The sequence below is a fragment of the Ciconia boyciana genome, chromosome 7 (assembly GCF_034638445.1).
Source record: "Ciconia boyciana chromosome 7, ASM3463844v1, whole genome shotgun sequence".
Classification (NCBI taxonomy): domain Eukaryota; kingdom Metazoa; phylum Chordata; class Aves; order Ciconiiformes; family Ciconiidae; genus Ciconia; species Ciconia boyciana.
Window position 1 is genome coordinate 2,271,419 of NC_132940.1, and position 27,768 is coordinate 2,299,186.

The 27,768-nt window shown below is 45.5% G+C and overlaps 1 protein-coding gene across 3 annotated transcripts; it reads right to left on the reverse strand.

Annotated features, from left to right (window-relative positions):
- Positions 1–20: 20 nt before the first annotated feature.
- Positions 21–27,768, reverse strand: PDE4B (phosphodiesterase 4B). Of its 3 annotated transcripts, none has more exons than XM_072867002.1 (10): positions 27,485–27,768; positions 12,033–12,126; positions 8,716–8,894; positions 8,041–8,139; positions 7,738–7,902; positions 7,225–7,324; positions 6,365–6,519; positions 6,146–6,268; positions 4,924–5,106; positions 21–2,078 (listed from the first exon to the last, which is right to left on the reverse strand). In XM_072867002.1, the coding sequence occupies exons 1-10, from the start codon at positions 27,710–27,712 to the stop codon at positions 1,713–1,715; spliced, it is 1,692 nt and encodes a 563-aa protein (XP_072723103.1). In that variant the 5' UTR covers positions 27,713–27,768; the 3' UTR covers positions 21–1,712. The 3 variants fall into 3 exon arrangements, with proteins under 3 accessions (XP_072723103.1, XP_072723104.1, XP_072723105.1); XM_072867003.1 differs by lacking the exon at positions 27,485–27,768 and adding an exon at positions 26,637–26,860; XM_072867004.1 differs by lacking the exon at positions 27,485–27,768 and adding an exon at positions 25,021–25,165.

Consider the following 27,768-nt stretch of genomic DNA (forward strand, 5'->3'; position numbering starts at 1 on the left):
CGAAGAGCCGCAGGCAGGGTCATGCTTTCATTTATTCACTTCATATAAAAATCTCTTAAGAATGCATCTGAACACAATATATAATACTATAACATACATTGTGTGAAACTTTTGGAAACAATAAAATAACCACCTGGAACAATGCAGTGTTCAACAGACATACAAACCCATTGATCATGCACAACTGTGCTATTTTCATTAACTAGTGAGTCACAAGTTGGACCAAAAGCTTGAAACATATTTTACAAACTGAGATTGACGCCGCTCACGATGCCGGACAAGCTTTGTCAGAAGAAGTTTCACAGCACAATTATTACATCAGTTCACATTTTTGTCATAGAAATTCACATTGGGTTGTTCAGAAATCGGAACGTGACATTTAAAAGCCGGCCCGTTCGCGGGGGTTTCTTTTTTCGGTTCCCCCCTCTAGGTTTTCAGCACTTCCAACCGCTCGCCCGCTGCCCTGGGGTCCGGTGTCCCCGCCGGCTCGCCGTGAAGACGAACCCCCCGCGGGCAGCTGCCACCCGAATGCCCTTCCTGGGTTGCGTCTGTCTCTTCAGCTATGTTCAGGTTCTTGTATTTTATGCAATACAAAAGGTTACAAGAAAAAAAGGCAACTCTTATTCCGAGTTTTCTACACAATTAACATTGCCGCCGACAGGCAACGTTAATCCATATAAATTAATAACTTACAAAACATTACAGTATATACATTACGTAATAAATACACTGTTATAAACAGTAATGGAGGTGTTAGAGCTCAAGGCAGTGCAGGAGGAGGATGGTGGACCTAAACCTAGGAAACGTGAACGATAGGCGAGAGAAACACAAATATCCGAGCGTGCAACTTCCACTGAGCCAAGGAGCTGCCGAGGGGGAACGCGCATCACACGCTGCCTTATCACGCTTACTTATATATGTACTGCGCTGTGCCATGGAACCAAACTACCCTCTATCCTGCGCACGACAAAAATAAAACCCCGTTGAGGAAAAAATACTGTTATTCCTAGCAAGTGAACAGCAATGGTGCACGATGGCATGAAGTGACTTTAAACGGGTCGCCTGGGGTATTAAGAAGACGATTAAAGGTGCAGTAATGCAAAACAGAGGGTTTCCCTTCTATTTAGTCCGTAAAAGTGATTAACTGCAATAAAGTGACAGGTATTGCCCATGAAAAAAGGAAGACTGCTTCTTGTAACAGGAAGAATCAAAAAAGTATCCGTCAATTTTGAAACACTTTGTGTCGCTTTTTATACTAAACTCCATGTACTTAATTAATAGACTCTTGAAAAGACATGAAAGTGTTTACAAAGAAGGCACACAGGTCTGCGGACAGGTGGTCAGGTGGACAGGTTTTATATGGAGAGTTATTAATCAGTAGTTTCTATCAGTCTAACTGGTATAAATTCCAAAACTAACAGTATAAAATCTCTCAGTTGTGTGTCATTTACTCTTCAGTCACGACCCAAGCCAGCTCCAGGACAACACGATGCTCTTAGCTGACAAGGCTTAAACCACAATGTAAATCACCTGTTAATTTCCTGAGCAATCATTCACTACACGATCTTTAACCCTGACTCCAATCTCAAGTAGCTGGGAAGATCTTTCAGCCAATGTTAGACACAGGCCTCAGACCCAGGCTGCAGGCTAGTCCGTGAGACTGCTTGCATGCTCATTAAGTGTTTAAAATCCACACACACAGGTACAGGACATTATGTGTCGACAGGAGACGTATCTTCTGTCACAATTTCTATGTTCGCCTCCCTCTGTGAATCCTCCTCCCCTGGGTCGGCCACGCAGAGTGTCTTTGTATTGCTGAAGTAGCCGATGCTCTCGCCGTCCTTCTCCGGTCCATCCGAGTCCTCCTCCTCCAGCGTCAGTTCAAACTGGAACTTCTCCATCAGGCTCTGACAGTCCCTGCCCCGCTCCTCCAGCGGAGGAGACGGGCTCTGAGGTATCATGCTCTGGTACCAGTTCCTGTTGTCCTCCAGCGTGTCCAGGATGTCCTGGGCATCGGGCTGCACCAGGTCAGCCCACGTCTCCCAGAGCGGATGGACGATGTAGTCAATGAATCCCACCTGAGAAACACAGGAACATGCACGCTTAGGGGAAGGGAATGGCTATGAGCAGATGGGTGACTAAAAAGCTCAAATGCTGTTAATACATGATGTTTACGAGCAAAATACCCGCCTCGGAGCAAGCCCCAGACCAACGCAGTCTAATCGCAGACATAACCATCTGCTACTCAAAGCTGCACCTACAACGTGGGACTAGGTTGACATCTTGTCCAAAAGCAAACCTTGGAGGAAAGTTTAACTAAAAGCATGAGCCACCTGGAAACTCAGCGATGGAGCTGCCAATCCCATCCCTGGCTGCATGCGTGATTTTAAATATCCCTGTAGATGTCCCTTCCTGACTAGCGGATCAACCCCTGCCCTGCAGACGTCAGGGTAAAGCCATCGCTCTGGAGACAGAACATCCCACCAAGGGATGCCTCCTACCAGCTGTTAGTGCACAGGGACATTTCTAAAATGTCTTTATGACACTTTACGACATTTTAAGACTTAAAGTGTCTAACGATCACTTCCTTTACCCTAAGAATTGAGAAAGTTTGCTGTCTCTCAGATAGGATTCCCTGGTGACTGCGAACAAGGCTGGTGCATTTATGGCAGCTCTGCCGTTACCCCGGGGTATCGATGTGGCTGGCAGCTGGGAAAACGCCAGTGCTCCCAGGGTGAGCAGCCGACCTAATGCCGAATGCCACTGCTTTTATGGACTGAAGTTTGATCTTTAGGTGTGTTTTACTATGGTGTGTAGTTTGTACCTATTCTGAACTGTTTCACGGTTCTGCATCTTTAAACATTTCAGCATTTCTCCTCTCCTCTGCCAAAGCAGCCACCGTGTTTCTCTGCGGAACCAGCCCTGGTAGAGATTTCCTTTCCTTTCAATTTGTTTTGGAAAGAGTGCCGAAAGCAGGTCAGCTCATCTCAAGAAATACTCCTCCCGCGCGAAGGCGGATAGACCGCTGTTGCCCGACTCCCATGGAATGACGTGCCAGCGGTGGAAAGAGTGAGGGTTGTGGCCGAGCCCGTCAGTCCTTCCGCCGGTTGGCGCGTAAGCTCTGAGCTAAATCATTTTTCAATTGTCTGACTAAGAGGACATACGTCCAGGATGGAGAAAACTGAATGGCCATAAAGAGGATTGAAATTCTTCCGTCTTGGCAGAATGTGTCACTTCTCTCCTCGCTCCGCTGGACAACATTTCTGTGCAGCAGGAAAATGGCTCTCAAAGGGGCCAGACTCAACGTGCAGATGTTTGCTTTGGAAATCACACATGCCTCCTTCAGACACAACAGGATGTCAATAGAACCGTTAACATTCAATTGTAACATACTGTTGAGGCAGCTTAAACAAAAAGGTGATGAAAATTTCCTGCAGCACATGTTCCGGAGCACTTTTAAAGTGAAAAAAAATTCTGTATGGTTAGCTAATGGCTTCGCCACCACCCGAAACGCTCAAGGGCTATACAGCATCAATGGCTAGAGATCGGTCACTTCGTAGCCAGGTCATTGTTTCTTTAAACAAACATCCCAAATCACAGAATAGCTGGCCAGATGGCCGAGCACTGATCTTAAAACATTTTGATGTAAAGATGTACCATCTACAGCTTTGAAATACTTGCATACTATTTTCCCGTCAGTTCCTTGTTTCACTCCAGAACAGACACGCCACCTCCCTTTCTCCTTTGCCACTAGTTGGGATTTCAATGGTAGCCATTTTGTGCAATTCCTGTTCTTTTTACATAGCAAAAATGCCATTTTGAAACCTCTGCGGAAGTGCATATGTGAAACAAAAAATTAATTGGAGCTCACATGCGGAGCACATGGGCATTTCCTGGCCAAGCCTGGCCAAAGGATTCATTTCTTGTTAGGTTAAGAAATAAGACAGATTTTTCCAACAAAATCACCATGCGGTTGAGTGAATAATTTTGAAACCACTTGGCTTAGCCCTAGAGGACATTTGGAAATAATTATCATCAATTTTGTTACTTATTCAAGCTGAAAAACCTCAATGATGACTTGCTCGAGTCATTTAAAAACAACAACCAAGACACCATTATATAAAGATTGGAATACGTTTAGGCAAACATAAATTACCAGCTTCGTTACAGACTAACCGGGTGAAATTTTACAGCCTGTGCTACACAGGTCAGAACAAAATTTGACCTTGAAACCGTTTAATCTATGAATCAGAACTAGGGATGAGCCAGTTAAATCTCAAAAAACAAGACATATCCAGCTCCTTTTAAGGTTTGTATTGACATAAATATTTCTTTGACTGCGCCCGGCACACGGCAGCTCCATCAGACCTCTAACTTAAACGGACAGACCATGCACTACAAAACTGTTCTACATGAGGCTGAATAACGACTGACACCCAGACTTTTCCAGTGTCCTGAAACGGATCTCAGCTGGGAGAAGCTCCTAACCCTGCAGTTCAATGGGGCTGGCATTGCTATAAATGTCTAAGACGGGGTACGACATCAGTAGGTTTAGGAGGTGCTAATTAAGGAGGCTGGAGGGCGTGAAGACAGAAGAGACCTGGCAGAAGGGGAGATCAGAATTGCACTTTTCAGGCGTGGGGAACGAAAGCAAACGAACTCACTCTGGAAACTGGGACGCAAATAGGGCAAGATGAACGCGCATTTGGAAATGAGGAGATGCCAAGGGGTACGTAAAGGAGCCTGAACAGCCTCGCCAGTCTATACGGGCTTCAGGCACAGCTGGATGTCAGGGTCAATCAGAACCAACCCTCTGAACAGTTGGCTGTTTGCCTAATTGTGCTAGAGAAAGCAGATGAATTTTGTCTCCACTTTAAAAATACAAGCTTAGGCAGTACAAAAATGCAGCTCACGGCCAATTACCTGTGATTTTTCCACTGACGCTGTGTGTTTGTCGCACATTGGACTGATTTCCATTCCTCTTTCTCGCTCTTTGTCTCCCTGCTGGAAGAACTCCTCCATGATCCTGTCCGTCCACTGCCGGTACAGCTCCAGAGACTTTGTGGGATTACTCAAGTCCGCACAATGTACCATATTTCGGAGAACCTGCAATTACATTAATCAGAAAACTCATAAAATCAAATGGAAAAAGAGGACGGTTTCAAGCTGTATCTGCTTGCTTAATTCAGAACATTTAACCACAAGACTCTTCGATTATGCAACAGCCTATAAAAATATTAACATCGTAACATCTCCGTATATGAGACTAGCTGCTACGGTCCGCTTCAGAAGTAAAACGTGCTGTATGTTTTTCAGACGACTCGATACTTACAGAGGGTGCAGTTGTGGCAATGTTCATTACATCATATAGGTTTGTTTTTGAATGCAGGTGCTTTCCACCATTCAAAATCTATTTCCATGCTCTCAGATGGTTAAATGCTCCTACTTTATTAAATGAGTAATATCCCTTACACACACAAAAAAAATGTGCCTGACTAACTGTGGCCGCAAGGATTTAGACAGCAACGGAGTGACCTGTTTTAACATCAGCAGTCTTAAATAAAAACGTAAGGAGAGTTTTCCCATCAGTCTGTTCTTAAGAAGTTGGCCATCAAAGTGGAGAGAGGATCAGGACGTATCTTGTCCTACTAACTACGTAACCCCGTTCCAGTACTGCTTTGTCATTTCTGTAAATCAAGGATTAGACTATATAGGGAAGAGACTGTACATCACTAATTTCAGCTCAGTGTGAGAGTAGCTTCAGGTATGGAGTGACAAATTAAATTCTTGCAATCTCGCAATGCTAGAGCAATCTTGCTATACTTTTTCAACAGGAGGAACACACAGGAGAAAGCAGCAAGGAAATTCAGGAGCCCTCAAAAGCCCAGCCTTATAGATTCACCTCCGAAGAATATGCATGTTTGCAGTTCCATGCTCTAAGTGTTAAAAACATAATCCCCTTTACCGAAAAGGTATGGGGCCACCTTGTACCTCTTTGTGGTGCAGACCAGAAGAAAATGGTTGCTGAAAATTTAGGTCAGTAGCTTCCATATACGGTCCATTTAAAAGCCACCGTAAAAACAGGAGCATGGTTTCTTCAATCCTGAACAAAATACACAAAATTGAGGAAACTCAGCTCTCGTACCTGTATTCTGTCTGTGTAGTTGTCCAGAAGGAGGACTCCTGAACTGGTCACTTTCTTAGTTTCCACCATAGTCTTCAGATCAGCTAACAGACTCATATGCTTGGACATATCTGTTGCCAATACCTTTACAGAAGTGAAAACACAATGTCAGTACGGGCAACCATACAAAGAAGCCAGTTTTTTGTTTAAGAAGAGGAGCAGGGTGTGCATAGTTCATACCATGTCGATCACCATCTTCCTGAGCGTCTGACGCTGTTTCTTGGTCAGGTTCTGGAAGATGTCACAGTGCTCCTCTTGAAGCAGTTTGAAACCCACAGCGAGATGGTGGTTCTCCAAGACAGATTCGTCATTGTACATCAGAGCTAGTTCGGAATCTAGCAAAGCAACATAAATATGTGACTCCAGCATGTGAAATGTGTGATTTCAAACAGCAAACGTTTGTCCTGGGTACTGAAATGTTTATCTGTATGCAATAAATCGGGAAGTTTTCTTTTTTTGCTTCATGTGTGCCAAGAGCGTGCAGTTTTCTCATCCGAGCACATATGTATATAATATAAACAGCCCTTTGCTCAGTTCTGATGAACAAAATAGTACTCAGTTGACTTAGTCACGGGCTTCAGAATCACTGACAACAGAAAGCATGAATGCTGCAAATGCACTTTCCAAAAAAGAACAATACCCATATTTTGGAATCAAGATACATGCTTAGCCTGTTGCAGAACACAATATAAACCACAATATTTAGCTTTATCGTTGTCAATAGCAATAGCATTATTTATCTTATATTAATGATAAAATTTGCACTCAGGACAGGAAGAATTATTATGCGTTAGCAAGTAGTAATATTCACAAGATTCAAGGGCACTTTGCAAATTGCACTACAATAGCTTCCTTTGTTAGGAATTTCATTCTAATTACTGCTTTATTTCAAAATATCTAACTAGTTTACTGCACAGTATTTTGAGAAAGCAATGCAGTCTGAAAGTCATAATTTGTGACCTCGGTGTAATGGAAAATGCATGTCCATTAGTTTCCAAATTTGCAGATGAAATTATTATTGTATTTGAAACAAAACTCACTTGTATTAATAAGAAATTGATTTGAGACTCCGGGGTGATCCACATCATGAATTGCAGCTGCAAAAATTGCAGCAAGGATTTCCAAATCAGTGAAGACGGCCTAGGAAGGAAAAAAGGAATTTGTCAGAGAAGTCCTTATGTATTATCTCTTAACAGTTTGGGATGCTGATTTAGAGAAACAAATTGTGCTTTTTAAATTAGTTTTCTGAGGACAAGACATTTACTTAGAAGAAAGGGCTACAAGCAGCATGTGCTCTTTAAGATGAAACAGAGATTCCAGGCAAAGCTGCTGCTGAAATTTCTTAATGGTGATTTCTCTGGCAGTAAACTGAGCCCTCAGAAGAGCACGCAGTCCACTGCTTTTTGCAAGTCTCAGTGCTGCTGGTGATTGACTCAGCTTAAGGTTTTTCTCCTATGTTCACATAGGCAATGTGGTGCTTTTAAGCCGCCATCCCACCTTTAAAGATGACGACTGCCCAGCACAAAGCACTTAGTTCAAACTAGGTAACTCACATCCAGTGCAGGGGTAGAGAGCAGAACATGTGTGGACTGGGCAACATCAGCAGCATGGAGGCTGTTGTGGTAAGCTACATCCGAATGGTAGTGGTCTTCTAGCGTCATCATGTATGTTACAAAAGTATCTGATGAGATCTTGAATGTTTTTAGTAGATCTCGCTCCTGTATAATAAATGGTACAAGCATACATGCATGTATCAAATAAGGATGTCATACTGTAGAAGGCAACAAAACAGAAAGCAATTAGAAACTAAAATGGTGTTGTAAAAGAACAGCAAATTTGATCAGAAAATCACGAACCTGAAATATAGCGTACATAATGCAGGTGAGCGGCCTGTTGTGGGAATACCTTGCAACATTGAATATGTTGAGACCCCACTTATTCAGATCTTCCAGTTCCTTTTGAAAGGACAAAAAGAGAATGGTTACAATATTTTTCAAGACAATTCTGCATTTATCACTTGCACCACATCTTCTGCATTTTCCAAAAGTTCAATCTTCATTATGGTAATTACATAAGTGCATGAACACGCGTACTGAATAAAGTACACAAACACAGAGTAACTGTGAAGGGCTGATGCCAAAGCACTTGTACAAGGTGAAGACATTTCTCTGTGTGGCAGGGGAATTATTTGTGATGTGTGTTTCCAGGTAGCAAGAAGAAATGCCCTGACAGAGACAAAGGCCCCATAGCCAGTCTGCTGGACATAGCGTTGTTATACAATCCTGTGTTTGATAATTGCTCTCCTCAGCCTTCATCGCTTTTTTAAAATTATTTTAGTGATATTTTCAAGGAATTTATGAACATAGAATGTACTGTTAGGGCCTGGCACCATTAATTCCAGCATTTGTAATGGCCATATCACTTCAGGGATACCGATTCCAGTTTTACAAGGGGGGGCAGTCCATCCAGCCCATCCACCCCCGGCTGCCAGATAATACCGATTCTCCCAGAACTGCAAGAATCTGTCATACCTTGGCCAGATGGTCTTCCTTTTCTGTTTTCACACCAAATCGTGAAATGCTGGTGTTATTTAAGCTTGAACTATGCATTAATTTTTTCACTCCACTGATCTGTGTCATGAGCTGCTGTTTTTTCTTCTTCTCTCTGTCTTTCTGAGTGGGAGAAGGAATCTCCACATCATTCTGCTTGTCTGTAACAAATAAAGCTGGAATGAGTCAACATCGTTTGCACTGCGAGCACCCATCACACCCCCCAAAATCAACCCTTAGCTTTGCTGATTAACTGGCTCTGCACACCAGTTCAAACCCATGTGTTTCTGCTGGGAGCCTTCTCTAATTTTGGGACCAAACTGAACCAAAATCAAAGCAGAACAGCCACATAACCTCTGTTTGCCCTCTGCGAGACAGAACCTTCCCACTCAGCCCTGCTGGGACATGAAGCACCAGGCTGCTTTCATCGTAGCCATTTTCAAGCTGCATCGCTTGGGGACACAGCACATGTCCAGGAGCTGGCTCTCCCTGCCTGAAGGGCACCAGGTTCCGCTTATGGCTAGATCTCAATTAATTTTTATTGCCTATTTTCAGGAAAATAAAATATATATTCAAACAACACATTTTTCCTCAATAAAGTACATAAGCATATATTTTCACATTCACTCTGCTGATACTTATTAGGGCCAAGCCTATCTCCAATACCCCCTGCTCTTAAAACACCAACCTAATAACAAATTGGTGTCACTGATTTATTAAAGGTTTGCCCTTTACAAATATGTATAGAATAACATACAATGCGCAGGCCATATTTCTATTGTCATGCTCAGAGATAGTAACAATATCAGTGCACATTAAGTAGGCACCTAGTGGGGCACAAACTTGGCTGGGGAGATGTGTTTAATAAATACATCTGTCCACATATGCTACTTACTGCCTTTACAACTGATTTATTTGCTGCATTAAAATGGAGATACAGTGGCTCATTACTTTCATACTAACCATTTTTTCATGAACTTTTAGAAAAGGCTACTATAATCTTGTTGCACCTTTGCATCTCTGAGGACCTCTGGAGGGACCAGGCATCTAGGCATTAGTTACTTTTGCTTCGGCTTAATTAAAACCCTCTGAAATAAGAACTACCGGTGTGTCTGCAACACTGCAATTAAGAAGGAAGCCATTATTCACAGCAACAGTCAAGCTGACATCAATGGGTGTTTCCCTTGTGTGTTTCTGTTGAACAACAGAAGGACTTTCCTCTACATAATCTCCTTAGCAATGACTAACACTAAGGCAGCGTAAAATGGACATTCTTGAACAGAAATCTCTATAATTTGTTAAATCATGTCCCCACGGTGGTGGCAGCAGCAACACCCCTGGCCCCTTAGGAAAGGGCATGTGCTGAATAGCCATCGTGATCTTCCCCATTTACGTGATGTGGCCAACGATAAAACCACCGTTTTTCATCTTTGTCCTTCATACGGATCTAAAGCTGGCGTCCTTGCTCTCACTGGCCAAATGGTGACTGCAGGACTGGTCCCTCTGCAGAGGACATCACTTCTTGGTGCCTTCCTCAGCTCATTTAATAAAGTCAAGAGACTAAATGAAGTAACGTGATCTGGTTTTAATATCTGTAAGTTATCCCCATCTAACAAACACTGTTTGGAGATAAATGAATGGCCTATCCACATATTTCGTTTGTTTGTTTGTTTAACTTCCTCAGTTGTAGACTCCTGTTATTTTGTGTGTTCATTTAATTTTAAATCAAGTTTTAGGGGGGAAAAAGTAATTCATAAAAATGTAACAGTATGACTTCCTAAAAAAGCTTTAAGATCTTTTTAAAAGCTCTACTCATTTCTTTTTAATAGGAGCAATCAAGTTGCAATCTGGCCCAATCTGGAGAGCCTGCACCACTCAGCATTAACACGGCCCTAAGTGGTTGAGTGGCCCTCATACTGCCACAAAACGGTGAGGACGTCACCGTTACAGAATATGTGAGAAGCAGCAGAATAGGAATGAACGAGACCATTGTCAAGACCTGCAAAGGGAAATGCAGTTACCTGACCCAGCCTGAGTAGGGGGAATAATACAGCCCCATTAGCACCAACAGCGGCTTCAGCTAATTAGCCCCCGCTGAGATAGACTCCACTAACCTGAGTGTATGTGTGGTTTATTAGTTTTATATTAGGTCCACAGTATCAAGCCACATTGGGTATTTCTGCTGCAGCACATCCTGCTCCAGAGACATGTGCCTACTGGCAAGAGCTGATAAACAACAAACTCCCTGGAAATGCCATGGTGGTCATGCTCCCCGGCGCACTGTGTACGCTCCAGGCTCTCCAGCTGAAGAAGTGGCCTGCTGGCTGGCAGCTAGGCACTCTTGCTTCTGTTCCCTGTATTAATTCATGTTCTGGATGTCATGATTAAGCTGAGCGATAAGACAGGGCCAATGGATTCCCACAAAGCAGCTACAGACTTACATGGATTATTAATGATGTGATGTGTCCTAAATGCACGCAGTAGTTCCAGTTGCAACTGGCTCTTGAAATCACTTTAAAATCCCTTAATGGAAATAATTGTTTGTCATACAGTGAATGCGTTCTGGGCCATCTTAACCGCAGGGCATGAGTCCCCCAGAGCTCTGGCATCCCACATACACTCAGCATTTGAAGCTGTTGGACTCAGAGATATGTATCTGAGGGTCCTGTGCTAAGCTTCGTTTTATATGCAAATGGTCACAAATTCTAAGCTGCTTGAAAACACAGAAAATTCTGGTTTTCATAACAAATATATTTTGTGAACACAGAGGATTACTTCCTGTCAGTAGTCTTATGAGCTCCAAAAAACTAATGAAATGCAAAATACTCTCTTTACTCTTTATTCTGACTTCTAGTGCAAAATGAGCAAATACACACAAAGTAACATATAAAAGGTTTGGGCTGAACCTACTTGTCTGAACCCCTGTTTCTGAAGGGTGACAATGCAGCTGTAAGAGGCAGTAGCTGCAAAGATGAGAGTGTGCAGTTGGGCTTGTGTGACTTTGTCCTTTCCGTAAGGTCAACACAAAAATCAAATATTGCGTAACGCAGCTACCAATAACTTAGTTCAATGTGAACAGAAAAATCTTTTGATTTGCAGAAGGAATTCTTCTGTGGATAGACTTATTCAAACACTGTATTATTTTCCTCCCCATATCCATTTTGAAAGTGAAAAATCAAAACATTTAAATAATGCTCTGCCCCAGAGGAAAACAGGGCACAAGCACCGACTGGTGGGCATTAGGCTGCCATTAATCGTTATCTTTGAGTCACCCGAAAGCTTGGGATGCGATGCCTTACCCAGGAAAGTGTTGGAAATGTACTCGGACACCTGGTTGCCAGAGCGGCTCATCTCGGAGAGGTGTGTCAGCTCCCGGTTCAGCATCCTCTTGAACTGGGAGGGGAAGAGCACATACACAAAGATGGCATTTTTCTGAATGCTTTTCCACATTAATGCAGCTCTAACTGTATCGCAAGCAAGTCCACAAACAAGATGTTAAAAGCAAAATGCTGGAGGTATTTGGAACAGAGTCAGCGACATATGGTTTCATTTAGATACTGTTCAGCATCATCATGACTAGATATTTCTTTTCAGTACACTAAACTACAAAATTAATTTCCTCCAAAGATGCATACTAGTTTTTACTGTAACAAATGAGAGGATAACGTTTCAGGTAATCTCTCTGAGAGATCAAATGCTTGTATTGGTTTTAAATGCCACATCCTTTTGTTCTGAATTTTGTAAGTTTGCTCCATTTTGAATTATGCAAGTGAAAGACAATTGCATATGTTCAGAACAGAACAGAGGAGAAATATGCCATAAATCTGAAGATCTGCTTGCATCATTACAGTAAGATGTAGGATTCAAGCATTTGTCCACCCAGATATAAATGCTATGATCCTCCTAATTTTCTAATCACACATTTTCATTGCTGCATCATTTTATCCCGCAACAGTGAATTCCCCAAGGGGAAAAAAAATTTACATACATGTACGCCGCATGCACAGTACACACATATGTTTATCTCTTGCCATACAGTACACATAAATAACCATTTTAAAAGCATGTTTTCCCTACAGAGGTTTTGTCCAAGCAATACAGCACAAAAAAAGCAGTCATTTATAATCCTTCAGGATTCAAACCCACCTTAATATAACCCCAAGACACAGATAATAAATAGTTTGCTTCAGGCATTTTGGAAAACTCCACGCCACCGTCCACAAATCCTCACGGAGAAATCACCGGTCAGACAGGAGAGCTCCTCCGGCACACGGACACCCCCCTTCCCCAGTCAATAAAAAAAATCAGCGTTCATTGAAGCCAGAGATCCCCCAAAGCCCGGCAGTTGCTAATCCCAGACAAAGCCAAGCTTGGCATCGCATCTTTGCAGAGGGCTGAACGTGGGTGTATTTGCTCGCAGGAGAGAATAATGAAATCAGGGATTGCACGAAGAAACGAGAACTAATCCAAATGTATTCAGCTGGATGGCTGGAAGCACTTATGAATTATGAATCGTCCTGGTTGCTTAGTTGGCTGAAGGGGGTCCCCACTCCACATTAGCCTTGCTCAGCTGAACTGTACGACAAAAAAATGATGCTGGTTTCTTAGGGGTTGCCAGCTTTGGTAACACAGCCATCTTTTTATAAGGAAGATTAAAATGGAGGAAGCTCTGTGCATATTTGAATAAGTCCAAAGTAGGCAGTAGTCTCTTCTCCATCTCTGCTTTTTTTAAATCCTCTTCATTACAGAGACTGAGGATTTCAAAGCAAGTATTCACGTATGGATTTTTAAGAGCGTAATTTTTCACATTTTCGGTGTGATCATAAATTTTTTCCCCCGACATGGTAAAGGGCAAAATGTAGCAATGTAGCAAAATGTACCTTTACAAACTGGAAATATTTTTCAGGTAAAAGGTATAAACTAATAATAACCTTAAATCTGTAATGTTGGTCTGCAATCACAATATAAGATTTTCATAAATTCTTTCTTACAAGAATATATTCACCATCTGAATTTCAAGATTTAATCATTACTTTAATTTTTACTTTAAACTGAAATGCAATCACTTTATTAGGAAGCTGTAGCTGTCCTTTTAGCATCAAATCAAAAGCAAACCACACTGTGCTGTGTATGCGATGCAGATCACAGCAAGGAACCACCACTGATGTGCAGCACTCATACCGCTTTAGGACGTCCTTGGTGATTGCTGCCTGTAATACGCCGCACGACAGCGGCCAGGATTCCTAAAATAAAAGTGCAATCTTTGGTCTAAAATTATTTCCTTTCTCCGCCTGCCTTGATTAAAGGTTATCAGCCTCGCTCGGCATGACGTCACGAGCTGTGCTGTGGGACACGCAGGGCAGGGGGGACAGCCTGTGCTGCATCGCGCCCCCGGCCCCCGCTGCAAGAGCTGACGGGCAGGGAGATGCAGAGCCTGCACACAGCCTACGCAGAGCCCGCAGCTCCCCGCTTGCCCAGGCTGCCGGACCAGCATGGAGCACCACGAAAATCACGCTTCGCTGGCCAGGCGCGGCTCCGGCTGCTGCTCAGCACCGTCCAGATGGGACTCCCGCTCAGCCTTTCAGCCATAAGAACCACAGAGAGCAAATGAAGTGGTGAACCCACCTTCTTCTCTCCTCAAATTCATGATTATCAGAGGTGGAAAGCTGATGCCACCTCCCTTTTACCACGTGGCTATCTGCGCAGACCCAAGATGGGGTGCTATCTGCTCGGACTCTGCCACCACCATCTCTGCTGTCTTCTCTTGCAGCAACCTGCCTCGCCCTGCCAGTGTGAATGTCACACAGCGTCACCTTCTGGGTTACTCAACCAGCTTAAACACTGTCTTATGGGATACCGGCAGGAGCGGGATGTGAGGGATGCCGTCTCATGGGATACGGGCAGGAGCGGGATGTGAAGGATGCTGGCTGCCCAGGAGGGCATCCCACAGCACTGCGGCACAGGCAAGGGCTTCAGCTCATGGGGTCTCCACTAAACTTCATAGCAACCAAGAGGGAGAAAAGCCTTTTTGAAACTCCTAAGAGAAACCTTAGTGATGGAGAAGGAGTGGCAGCAAGAATGAAAACCAAGTAAGAGAAAACCCATGGGAGGAGAGGAGAGCTCTGACCCTATCATTCCTCACAGTGACGTATTTTCACCGCTCACAAGCACCAGCCACCAACATGTGCGCGCTCCCACAGACTTACAGCGAAGCACGTGCTGAAACATTTCTCTGGATCGAGGCCTTTAGCTTTACAAGGAGAACACCATAATCAGATGATCACACAAGCGACTTTTAAGCAACGTTGAATGAGGCGGATTTTCTATACAATCGCCCCTTTCAGACAAATAATCCCAAGTGGTGGACAAACATTTGAAAAAAATGCCTTTACCTCACAACTGGCTTCATAAACTACAAAGGGTAGCTGCTACCTTTTCACAGAGGCACAAAGCAATTAAATGGCCTCCACAAGGTCACCCAAGCCATCTGCAGCAGAGATGAGGACAGATAAAAGACCTTGGGATTCTCCTATCTGATCTTTAACCAGAAATCTGTCCTCTTCATCTCCTCCGACAGCCTTAATCTTGCTCACTTTTCCAGACTTTTAATCAGCAACCTTTTATAAATGCAGACAGCAGTATTACAGCCCTGCTGAAAGGACTGTTGGTGCCAAACCCAGCCGAGACACCCACAGTGCTCTGAGAATACCCACATGCTTTACAAAGTTTATTGCAATTTACCATCTGAATGATGCTGGCACCTAAGCAGGATTTACTTAACACCATACCCTTTTAAAAACAACACAGTTCAGCACGGAGCGAGGCACGCTGATGGTGCACTCGGTAATCACCGTGTCTTCACTGCTCGTGGGAGGGTATCTGGGATTTTTCCGGAGCTTCCCTTGATGTCAGGATGCTCTGGAGCGACACTGCTTCCTCTGAACTGCTTTGCCATTTGCCTGCGGCACCCGCAGGGAGAAAGCACGTTGCTGCCTCTCTGCACAGATCAATGACTGATGTCATGTGCAAACCTCTGTAACGATCCCTTCGTTAAATCAATTTGACAGCAAAGGGTAAAACAAACAGATTGCACGCTAGCAATGAGAAAATACCAACTGCTCTGCCATTAAGCAAACAGAAGTGTTGCTGCTTTAAAGAGCTCGTGCATAAGCGCAGCATGGCCCTCAGCTCGGCAATTACGATAATGCCTATCAGCAACATGTGGATGTGTGCTGTTATTTTCATAATTAATAATAATCTCGGTGCCTTTTACAAAGGAAATAAGCACCGATAACCTCGCTGCACAGATGGGAACTGAGGCACACATAAGAATACGCGCACGCACACATGAGGATGCACACGGGAGGGGATGCCCACCCTGACTCGAGGGGTTTTTCCCTTAAAAAGAAGCAAAATCAGGAAACCGGCTTGGGACTCCCTTCGCTCTACCCCAACCTCCCATCACAGGACCATGCAATTAACACATTCAGCTGATGAAAAGAGTGCAGATAACATAAATAAGATGAAGCCCCAACTGCAATTTTTAATAACCAAATACACATGACGGTACAGCTGACCTTCCCAGCAAGTCACAGAGGTCTAAAACCATCTGGAGGGTTGTGTGAGAAAAAGCCATCGCCATTGTGTAGAGTTTTCCTGGTTTGCATGCTCTGAAGTAACTGCAGAAGTCATCTGAACCAAATTAAGTCTCCCAGAAATTGAATCATTCTTTGATTACCAGCAGTGACCCTTTTTCATGTATTCTCTGGTAGAGGGAATCACCGTTTCTTTCCAGCTTTCCAGTCGTGCATGCGTGTGCTAATTTCCTTGATTACCGTTGGGAAACTTCACTCACGGTTCCCCTCTTGGCTGCCCACACCGCACCCTCGCTGCTCAGGTTTTCTCTGCACCGGCAGCTGCACTATTTGTTTTTACTTCTTCAGCTGCAGCGTGGGGCTGAGCGCTGGCCCCAGCGCAAGGCTCTGCGAGGACACAACCATGGGGGCCTTTGCGGGCACGCGGGAGGGCGGTGGCATCGGCACCGAGTGCGTGGCAGCTCCTTCAGCCACTCGGCAGCTGGTCCTTCACCCCATCCTCACCAAATGCTCTGCAGGCGAAGCTTGCTTACCTTCATTTTTGTGCAGAGAAAGAAAATTTGGCCTAATTTATGATAGGATTTGCCAGATTATAAAGCCCAAGCATGCTAGGAGCGCACTGGCTCCGAGGCCACCGTGTGTGATACGCGGTGGAGTCCAGGGCAGCGTCCAGCCACATGTGGGAAACCTCCCTGGTGCTTCAGTGGGGAAAATCCCACCTTTATGGGAATCCGTCTCTTTATGGAAGAAACAACTTCCTTTCCTAGGAAGGTTAGGGAGAGCCACACAGAGGCACACACAGTTCTTGGCCTTTCCAGCCCCACACCGGCTCTGGTGATAGTCCTGTTGTTATTCCTGTTCCTATTCCCCTTTGGAGTACGGCATCAGAGGTGTTCCTGGTGCTTTACAGGGAGAATAAAGACAGTAGGATGTATCTGCTGCTGCTGTAAATCCTTTGAAGTCGATTTATACCAGCTGGGGTTCCCTGAGGCCAAGAGTCCTTATGCAAAGAGGCTGCTTAAAAAAGTTTTAGTCATTTGCAGGAGCTGAGGGCAATTTCAAGATAAAAGAGCTGCTAAGATGCTGCGGGGCTCCAGCCCCTAGTACCTAGGGAGCGTGGAGTCCCACCCCGCACTTTGATGGAGGAATCTCGGTGTAGATCTCCAGTGTGTAAAAACGTTTATAAACTCTGTTCCCGGCGACCCACCCTTCTGACGCAAACATTACATCCCTCGCTCTTCCACCACTCCTAAAAATCCTTAGAACAAAAGGATTTGTGGCACGAGAGTTACTTTCGCCTTTGATTTCCACGCAAAGGCAGCTGGGCTGAATCCTTCTCAGCTTAATCGCCCAGGTAAATCACTTCAGTTCCAGAGGCGCAATTAAACTTTGGTGTAACTCCATTCATTTCAACAGCTCTTCTCCTGGGAATAATTGGACTCCCAGCACCGGGAGCGGGGGAGAGCTGACACTCACCTGCCCGTGTGACGAAGCAGGAACGAGAGTCCAGCTGTAAATTACTTACACGCAGGAAGGGAAATTACTCATGCATGTATACGGCAACCAGGTCAAACAGCAAATGCGTAATGCTTTTGTCTGGACCTCTGGTCGCTCGAAGGGAATGGATGTGACACTCACGCGCTACTGCAGATTTTTAAAAAGATGAGATTAATCTCATTGCCTGTGTTTGAGAAGCTGGACGAAATATTTGTAAATACCTAGCCCTCTCTTCCTGACACGGATACCTCGTTCCTGTATTGCACAGACACCTAACCCTTAAGCAGACAAAGCTCCCGCAGTTAGGATTTTGCCTGAGCACAGGCAGAGCGAGGCTCGCGGGGTGCGACCCCGGGTGCCCCCGGACAGCGGTCGGTACCAGACCTGGACACCCCCTGCTCACTCCTGAGACGGGCAGGGAAGCAGATCTCTGGCACACGAGCACCCTGTAACTCTCCGAAGGTAATTTTTCATTACTCTAGTTTTTCCCCAAAGTACATTTGGAAAACCTGCTGATTTTGCAGGGCTGGGGAATTGCATTTGTTGTTTTCTTAAAATGTTTGCAAGTCAAAAGAGTTAAAATTCTTTGATTTATAGGAGCAGTCACCCGATCCTTTATCTCTGCTTTCCTGATGTTACATCACTTACAGAAAGGACTGTGTCAAACAAATTTGCAGCTGTCCTTGTTACTTCGTAATTTCTATCGATTTTCCTTTTTAAGCACTCACATGAAGGATGATGGGAAGGTGCATTTAAATGTTTGAAGAAAAAATGAGCCCATTTCACACTAATCAGTACTAAAGGCAAAAGTTTTCAGACGTATTTCAGCGCCTGGAGAAAAGTGGAATGGTTGCAGTCAACTATCAGTCATTAAAAAAATCAAATGCTTTTGCAACTCTTTCTAGTTCTTGTTTCCTAAAACAATATAGTTTCTAATGCACTAGAAACTATTTTTAATGAGATACAAAGTACTATTTGGTTTTTGGTTTTTTTTTTGTTTTCCCTTCAGCTTATTTTTTAAACCAAAAAGTAAACACACGGTTATGAAATCTCCAATTTCACATCAAAGGAGAGTTGATTTATATATATGTTCAAAGGAAGACTTTAAAAGAGTAACATCATGACCAACTTGTTGGCCTTATGTTATTAGAATAATTTAAAAATCCACAATGTAAATGTTGATAAATAAATAGCATGTTGCCATAAATCAGCATGTGGCTGCTCATGAAAGCAATAATATATATCTGATGTAGACAGAACAATATTCAGATTTTACCCGTAAAGTTTAGCATTTCTGAAAGCAGCAGAACCTCCCTTGGGTGGGACGTATTTACGCAACACGGGGCTTAAAAAGTGAGGAAGTGGAACCTGAAGCAGGAGTGTTATCACCGGTACAACTCCAGCTCATTTCCAGACAAATGAGACTTGAAATATGCAAATTGCATTAAAATGCCGGAAAGGAAAAACTCCCTATAGGATCCTGCCCAAGGAAAGCACTGTGAATTAGCACTGCTTAGAAACGATACTGAATTTCCTTATTTAAAAGCAGGCTCGGGGCATGTTACTCACTTGCTGGGAACTAGTAAGGCAGAAGAAAAACCCCCCTCCACCCGATGCTGGGTCATGGAGAAACCACCCCGTTTACTTTCCTGAAAATGAATGTGTCGTGTTTATAAGGTGTGCCCGTCTGAGTTTTCGTTGGCACAGGGAGAAAATGCCTGCTATACCCTGCAGGGCTAAATCTGCTTACCACCTCCTCGATCGGGGCAGTCGTGCAGCATCTATTGCCGATGAGTTCAAGTCTCGCTGTATCCGACACCGTTGTGTTTGGTACCCAACAGCCCTTGGTTTAGACGTACATTTGTTTGGATTGACATACAATACCGCGACTGAGAGAGTTTAAGATTTCACACTGCGTGGCGTGACAAAGCACATATCGTGGGTCTCCTCGGGTGGAATAACCGCGGCAGTGGGGTACGGCCCGGTCTGCAGCTTGAACTGAAGCTTTGGGTTCCTTTGGAAGAGGCTTAGGTCAGTTTCTGCTTCATCCAACATGTTCTTGCTATATTTAAGAGCAGGTCTCTTCTAGCCAATTAATACATGCAACTGTATCTGGAGTCTTACATGTCAGTTTATTATATTTTGTATTAACTTCCTCACCAGTAAGCAGCAAAAAAATGCCTGGCACCAAAACCCTTCACCTGACAAAACTGCAAGAGCTCTCGATCAGACAGAAGCTCAGCAGCAGTCCCCCAGGAACCGCTCTCTCTCCGTCACTGAAAAGTGCATTTTATAACGTAAAACAAATTGCACTGTAAGGAGAAAGGACCACAGAAAAGGCAAGCTACAGACAAGGGGTAACTCTAGCACCACCTTTCCCAGAGCAGCTGTGTGCAGCGCAGTGAGCATTCATACCAGTTTTTCCTCCCAGTGCTGCTTTTATTCTTCACTTGAACGAGAGGCGAGTCAATCAAACCAGAAACAAGCAAAAACACTTGTTCTGCAAAATCATTTTTATAGAGTTTTACCAGGTGGAAAAATGTTCGTCGTGTTAACCGCAAAAGGAATATCAGGAAGAAGAGTCGATGAGTACCAGCCCAAGCTGAAGGCTAGGAAGCAACAGCAAAATTAAAACCTACAGCAGCTTGTTTGTTGACAGAAAGTTGATTAAAGACCTGATGCAGCTGACAACATCTGTGGCCTCGAGAGCAGATAGTGCTCCAGAAGGCTGCAGATCTCAGACCAAAATCTTCTGTCAGTCACACCCATGCAAACCACACTGATGAAGCCTCGAGTGCCAAAGGAAGTCAAACGACTACGTAAAGAGTGCCCACAAACCAGAGAGCCTCCCCAGCCGCTCGTCCCTGCCAGGGCAGGCAGGGAGCAGGCAGAGGCATCCCTACTCCTGCAGGGCTTGGGGGTGAGCCGTGAGGAGATGCTGGACATTTGGATGAAATATGCCTGGATTATATTCTCAATCTTCAGAAAAAAACAAAACAACTGAGAGGGAAGAGCATTTGTCATTTAACAAGAGAGCAATGCAATTAAACATGGGATTTTGTTAATCGTATGAAGCAGCAATTTAAATTTAATTTAAATTTGAGTCAGGCTCTGCAGTCATCATTTAGGCAAATCCAGCTGGGGTTTTACCTGAGTAGGAGAACAGGCTTTGGAAAAGTCAAATAACTTTGTGCCGAGATTACTTTTCCAAGATGCCCATAATGAGAAAAACTCTGGCAACTTTTAATCAACAGAAGTCTGTCTGCTTCAGAAAACACAGGAAAAAGAGTAAGTCCTGTGGAAGAAGTCAGTGTAGCTCTACAATACAGTATCCCCCTCCAAAAAAATGTGGCAGTTGTTCCTGCCAAAATGAAAATGAGCCTAATGCAAGCACCAAAACCATAAGGAATACACTAATTAATGTAAATATATTTAAATGAAAAATCCTTCTCACATAGAGATAGGTAAATGATTTGCAGAATAATTTTTATGTAGCGTTTGCCCAGCTGTGCTACACCAGCAGCAAGGTGAGGCACTTCTCGTTTGTTTGCTTTGAACACAGAGCAAAGGCTTTAATCAGAGGAATCTCTTCCTCCGAGAGCTCTGACGGATGAGCCTTCAAACCAATACATCTCCACAACATGTTCTGGCTTTGATAACAGAACATCTTTCAATTAAGTTTCACTTAGTGCAAATATTTTGATCACCAGCTGCCCCACCGAAAGAAGTTGCTCTGCAACTGCGTAAAAAACGAGGAGTTTGGAGTCAGGCTGGGGAAACTGGCCGGGTCCACAAAATCAGGGTCAGGATTAGGACTGCTCCGAGGATTAAATCCTACTTTGAAATCCTTCACAGCTCACCCTCATCCTAAATGATGCTTCTCCTCTGAGATTTCATGCGTCTCAAGTATCCTCACTTCACTTCCAGAGAGGTCACTGCTCTGAACAGTTAGTCACCCTCCAGTCCTGCCCTCAGATCATGATTCATTTTGAACCTGCCTTTGAGCTATTATTTATTTAAGCCCCACCCTAATGTGTTATAACATAAAAGTCTGAGAATGCAGAACTTTAAGACCCATCACATCCAAGTACAAGCAGAAGTGTTTAAAGGACATGCTAGAAGGTCCTGGGGACTGCCGTGTCCTGGAGGACGGCAGCTCCCCAGAAAGACGCCTGGGAAGATGGATTTGAACCAAAATTCAAACCCCTAAGTCTTCATCTCTGCTGTGGCTATCTAGACGTGCACCAGCAGCACGTACGGTGCGTGGCCATGGGATCTCCCTCGTATGGGCTCTTCCCACTTGTTTACTGCAACAGTCTCCGAGAATGAGAAAGCATCCGCCACTCAAAGTCACTCTGCTCTAGGAGGGTATCTCGAACGGTGGCACTGGCTCCTGACACTGTATTGGCATTTTACAAAGACAATGGTGCAGCTTTCCAATATTTCATTTTTTTTAATATTTGAATCAGTTTAACTAAGATATCTGGAAACTGAGGCTTGCAAGACCAAACTATTAGATTGTTAAATAAGCTCACATATAGCCCCACTATTCCACCCCACTCTTATGACATATTTGACATAATCAGAATGATTTATTTTAGTGGCCAAAGAGCAAGGGAGGAGGAATAGGATGGATACAGAGACAGCTACCCTAAAAGTCCATTTATGATAGTGATGAGAACTGATACACAGGAGATGGCTTGGACCCAGCTTCCCAAGTCTTGAACATCCATGATGTTCAAACCCTTCATCCAGCTTTGAAGGGTTTCACAGGCTGGGGCAGAGCCACCATCCAGAGCTGGCTCCCCGCACCCAGCAGGCTTCACTGGAACCTCATGTTCACCGCTCCCAAGTGTCCCTGTTAAAAAACCTGGGTCCTGCATCACACGCAGCTTTGCCTTAAGAAATACAGTGCCCTGTCCTCTAGAACAAGGACATCCTCAACACAAACAAAATGCCATCAGATAAAACAAAGATGGAGTGAATATTCCCAACCTCAGGTATAAACAGCTCCTACCGCAGTGTTCATCAAGCCCAATGATCCCCTAGTGTCCTGCTCTGCAGACAGCAGCTGTACATCTAAGAAACAGTTAACGGCTAAGCAACATGCAGCGTGCGTTAGGGTTCTGTAGGGACCAGCTCTGCAGGGACCACGGAGGAGCAATGCCAGGGGCTGCTCTGACCGGCCCGCCACACTCCGGAGAGCTCTCCCAGGTGCTCGGTCGCAGATCCCTGTTTCCGCAAGGCGAGTCCCCAGGCGAGGGGAATACCGGCATGCGGCTGGGGAACCGCGTGCAGAGTTCAGTGATTCATCCCGGCTTGTAAAAACAAGAGACGTGGAAGTCTCTTTGTTTCGCTGGCTGCTGCACAAGCGAACAAGCCTCTCTTTGTGCAGCACTCGGCTATTTTAAAGGATATTAAACAAAGGAAGTTACAGCAAAAGCAAGCTAAAGACTAAACAGCTCAGCACCACTTAAGGGAAACATCACGTACGAAGAGGACAAGATTCGGGGCTGACGGACTGGCAGAAGACAGGCGAGCGAGCGAGCGTGGAGGCTGTGCAGCCCGGCACATACACTGCTGGCACTTGGCCCCACACCATGCTCGACCTCCACCACAGACCTCAGGAGTTTACATTGGTGTCCAGATGTTTATTTAGCCACTGTCTCCTGAAAGCTAGGTGCGGCCTTGCTCCTCTTTTCTGACCGAAATGCCCTTTGAAATACAAGCAAAATTAAATCAGTGATGTTTATCTTAGTGGCTTCTGGCTCACAAGCGACCGAGATAGGAGTGCAGAGCCCCGCCGTGCTGCTGCCCCGAGCTGCCAGCTGAAAAAGGCCTTGGGTGGCAAGATTTGAGTCACGTTATTCAGCACTTGGTAGTAACGGAGATGTCTTTAAGAGCTGAAATAAGAGAGTTTAAGGATTTACTCTGCAGTGCTTGTAGCTGCACGGGCAGTGCTGGCAGGGAAGGGTCCCCCAGGGAATAGTCTGGGGACAGAAGCGGGTTTCGAAAGTTGCAATAGCACAAGGCAGGCACCCTGATGACACCACCTCTGTCTGCTCAAAATTAGAATATCCCCACAGACCACAAATTACGTTATCTGTCCATTTACTTACTCGATGGACTGCAAAAAGCTCTAAATAAGACTGGTCTAATTTAGGGAGATGGAAAGGTGCTGCTTTGGTCCATTCAGATACGTCCATTTTATGCGTGATCTGGGCTGTATCCTGCACGGACAGGCAGGTAGCTCTTGAGAAATAATACATGTTCTCCATCCCTCATTTCTATGATATTACGGCCCCATAAAAACTTGGAGCTGGCAAGACCAGCATTTCAGCTGGGAAAAATACTTGCTCCTTTTTATGATTCAGGGGATGCACTGAGCAAGTCCTCCCCCAGATCCCAAATGCTATATTAGGTAATAGAGCTGAGAGGGTCCTGCGCTTCCGTCTCCAGGACAAGCGAGGCTGCAGACAGCTGCCTAATGCCACATGCAACATTACAGGGTGGCCACCAAGAGAGAAAATACCCCCTCTTTACCAGCAGGCCCATGACTCACAAATCCTTCTGAGGCCAGCAGTTGCCTGAGCTGGAAGCTGGACAGGGTGATAAATGCAGGAAGAAAAGAATATATATGCTACAATAACGGAAGTATGTGCAGTCTGCTTCTGCAGGCAGCACTGAGTGCCTACAGAGCTTTACAGGTAATTCTGTTTCATTGCAAAGCTGCGGTGCCATACTCTGCTCACAGCAAAAGATCGGGGTAATGTTAGGAAAATAAATTCCCTTCATGTTGGTTGCATTCCCTGCAACCAGGTAGTTTTCCAGGTAGTTTTTTCTCTAATTTAGAAAGTTAAGGGCACCAGTGCATGGTCAGTTGTTCTTTAACAGAAGCTTGCAGTGAGAGCAGCAAGGGACTCGGGCTGGTTTGCAGATCAGGCACTGCTCTGGTAACGCGACAGGACTCACGGACGCTGACAACAGCACACCCGGGGAACAGAGTTCCCGTCTTTGCCAGTTTTATGTCCCATCCCTGCTCATAGGACTGTAAGGTCCCACTGTGCAAGCGGCAGTGCTCCCCTGGCTCACCACGATGTCAGTGCAATCAGGCTCGTTTAGCTCACAGTAAGATTAGCTGCTCATTTCCTCACTTCTCCTGTAATTAACTCACATCTTAAAAAAGTATACGCACATGTTTTAACTGATGTTTTCCGAAAACCATCAGCTTAGAGCCAGGATGCCGTCCTGCATGGCGTTTCCCCCCAGCGATTCCTTTTTGGTGCAGGACTTCTGAGAATCACCCTGCGCACACGTATGCCGAGATCCTCCCTCTCTCTCTCTGCCTGCTGTTGTTGCAACTCTGGATTTTCTAAACTACGTCTGTCAGGAAGGAGACAGGAAATTCGAGTCACACTTGCAACAGCTGTGCCATGCCTACTATCAGTCTCAAATGACGTAGTTTGGCTTGGGTGGCGCAGGGCCAGGAACTTGGCGAGAGCGGAGGTCAGGAAGATAGGTCACTGTTTATACTGCTCTTGCACTTGGGAGCATGCTGAGTCTATTTGCTTTCTTCCTATCTATACTGTTTCTCTTTCCGTTTTTCTTTAATAACGTGGAGGCCAAGCATCCTGTTTTCAAAACATCTGACTGTTTTGCCTATTTACCGGTGACAAATTTAAATGCCTTTGACCGGAGCAGGCGGTTGAGTGGGATACTTGGGTAAGGGAGAAACCTGACCAATTAAGGACCGTTGCAGCCTCCTCCTGAAGATGCAGGTTTCCAACCCAACGGCTTCTCGCACTGCAGGAGATCGCTCTGCAGATCGTACGTCTGCCACCAAAACCCGAAAACCACAAACCCCCAAACTAATTTGTGTCAATATTTACTGCTGATGAGGAAAGGAAAGCGAGGTGTGAGGCCATTTTATGCTTTTCTTTCACAGACAAAAGTAATACTGGAAGTTGACCAAAAAACGCAGACATTTCAGAAACTGGTGATGAAAGAATGGTTTCGGGAACCTTTTGCTTGACCCAGCTGTAAGCCATTTGCACACAGAGGAATCACAACTTTTAATTACTACAAGAAGCAATTTAGTTTTTCCCCTTCACAAGCCCAGATTTGGCACTCCGCGAAAAAAAAAATCTCAAAATGAAGGGCATCAGCATCCGCATCGGAGGTGCAGCCTTCTCTGCAGCCGAAACCTTTCTCAACTTTCACCCTGGCTTCCCTCAACACAAACTCAAAAAAACCCACTATTCCTTTCTTGAAAGCTCGGTCCATAAACCTTTTATTGCTTCCTTTGCCCCTGCACGTCGTGGTAATCACTAACAGAGGAGGAAGCTGAAATAACACGGGATTTCTTTGCTCAACTTTTTCCATAAAATCAGTTCATGATTCAGCATTTCTGATTTAATTAATTTCCAATTAGGAAAAAAAAATAATAACATCGGGTTCGTGCAGCACAACTCGGGACTGGGTTTAACCCCAGCAACCGGTCAAAGGCACGGATGGAGCAGGCACAGCTCCTGTCCCAAGGACCGAGCAAGCTCCAGTGGGGCTGTATGACCCGCTCCATCGGACAAGGCAGCTGTCAACACCGCAGGAAAGGCTGGGTGCAGAAACCGCGCTTGAAAAAACAAGGCACGGGGATGGGGAGCAGCCAGGCTGTCCCGGAGGTGCGAAGGCTCCGCTGGCAGCCAAGCGCTGCCCCGGGCAGCGGCGGGGATCAGAGCGGGGAGGCGGCTCCGGCCCCGGGGGAGGGAGCGCCTCCCATCCAGCAGCAGCCACCCCGGGAAATTAAGGCCTGACCTGGGGAGATGCTGAAGCGAAATCCGTCTGCCATGCTGCGGCTCGGCAGGACGGGGGCTGGGGAGCCCGGCTGCAGCACGGGGCGGGCAGGAACATCAACCGCCGAACGTCGCATGGAGCCGGGCGTTGAGTCGCGTTTCGCCTTCCTTCCTCTCTGCTGCTTCTCAGTACGCTGCCGGGACTCTCCGCTCTCCCTCCTGCTTCTCTGCCTTCTAGCACAGCGTACTTTTCTTACTTTATTTTAGCACCTTACTCCTCGCGGAAAAACTCAAAACTCCCCTTTCGCTCACGGCGCGTTAAAAACTGAAAACTAAAAAAAAAAAAAAAAATGCCGGGAGGCGGGCGAGCAGCTCCTCTCGGAGCTCATTCCCAGGCACAACCCTTCACTTCGCACCCTCACCGTGTGCTGGCAAGCGGTACCGAGCCAGCCCACCCCATTAAAAACAAAATTAAACGCTTACTGAAAGACAAAACACCAATAAAATAACGTACCACAATGTTTAGAGTTTGCCATTATTACGGACAGACAACAATGAAGATAATTGAGTTCCCAAGTGATGATTTGTTGAGTTGCGGGCGTTTCTGGTAATGTGGGTTCCGAAGGGACCGGCGCTAATCGAAACCTCTTTTACTTCTCAGAACAGAGCCCGCCGGTAAGGATCGCTCTCCCCGCGCCCTCCCGCCGTGCCACCGCGTCTTTTCTGGCCGTGCCTCTGCGGGGGAAACCCGCACCTCCTTCCCCGGGACTCGCTTGGACTTGCTCTCCTGTACAGGCGCTGCCGTGCCCCGCGCCGCTCCGCGTCCCCGCCCCGCATCCCCGCTCCGCATCCCCCCGCCGCTCGGCTCACCTTGTTGGATGCCATCTCGCTGACGGAGCGGTAGGTCTGGATGGTCTCCAGCTGATCCAGGCACCAGTCGAGCTCCTCCAGCGTCTCCATGGCCAACTTCTGGTAGGGCTCCTCTGCGAAGAGGCAGACGGACATGTAGTCGGGCTGGCGCGGCGGCAGCCTCTCCATGGCGGGGCCGCCCGAGCCGCCGCCAGCGCCGCCGGAGGTGCCGCACCGCTCCCTCATCATGCGGCCGCCGCTGCGCTCCCCTCGCTGCCGGCGAGCAAATCCCCGCCCGCCGCTGG

Bases quoted from the DNA above. Each gene is read 5' to 3' on its own strand.
- PDE4B (XM_072867002.1), bottom strand. From the start codon at position 27,712: ATGATGAGGGAGCGGTGCGGCACCTCCGGCGGCGCTGGCGGCGGCTCG. The intron at 8,895-12,032 runs GTAAGGCATCGC...TATTTGTTACAG, and splicing joins CATTTCCAACACTTTCCTGG to ACAAGCAGAATGATGTGGAG. The intron at 8,140-8,715 runs GTATGACAGATT...TCCTTTCAAAAG, and splicing joins AGGAAGACCATCTGGCCAAG to GAACTGGAAGATCTGAATAA.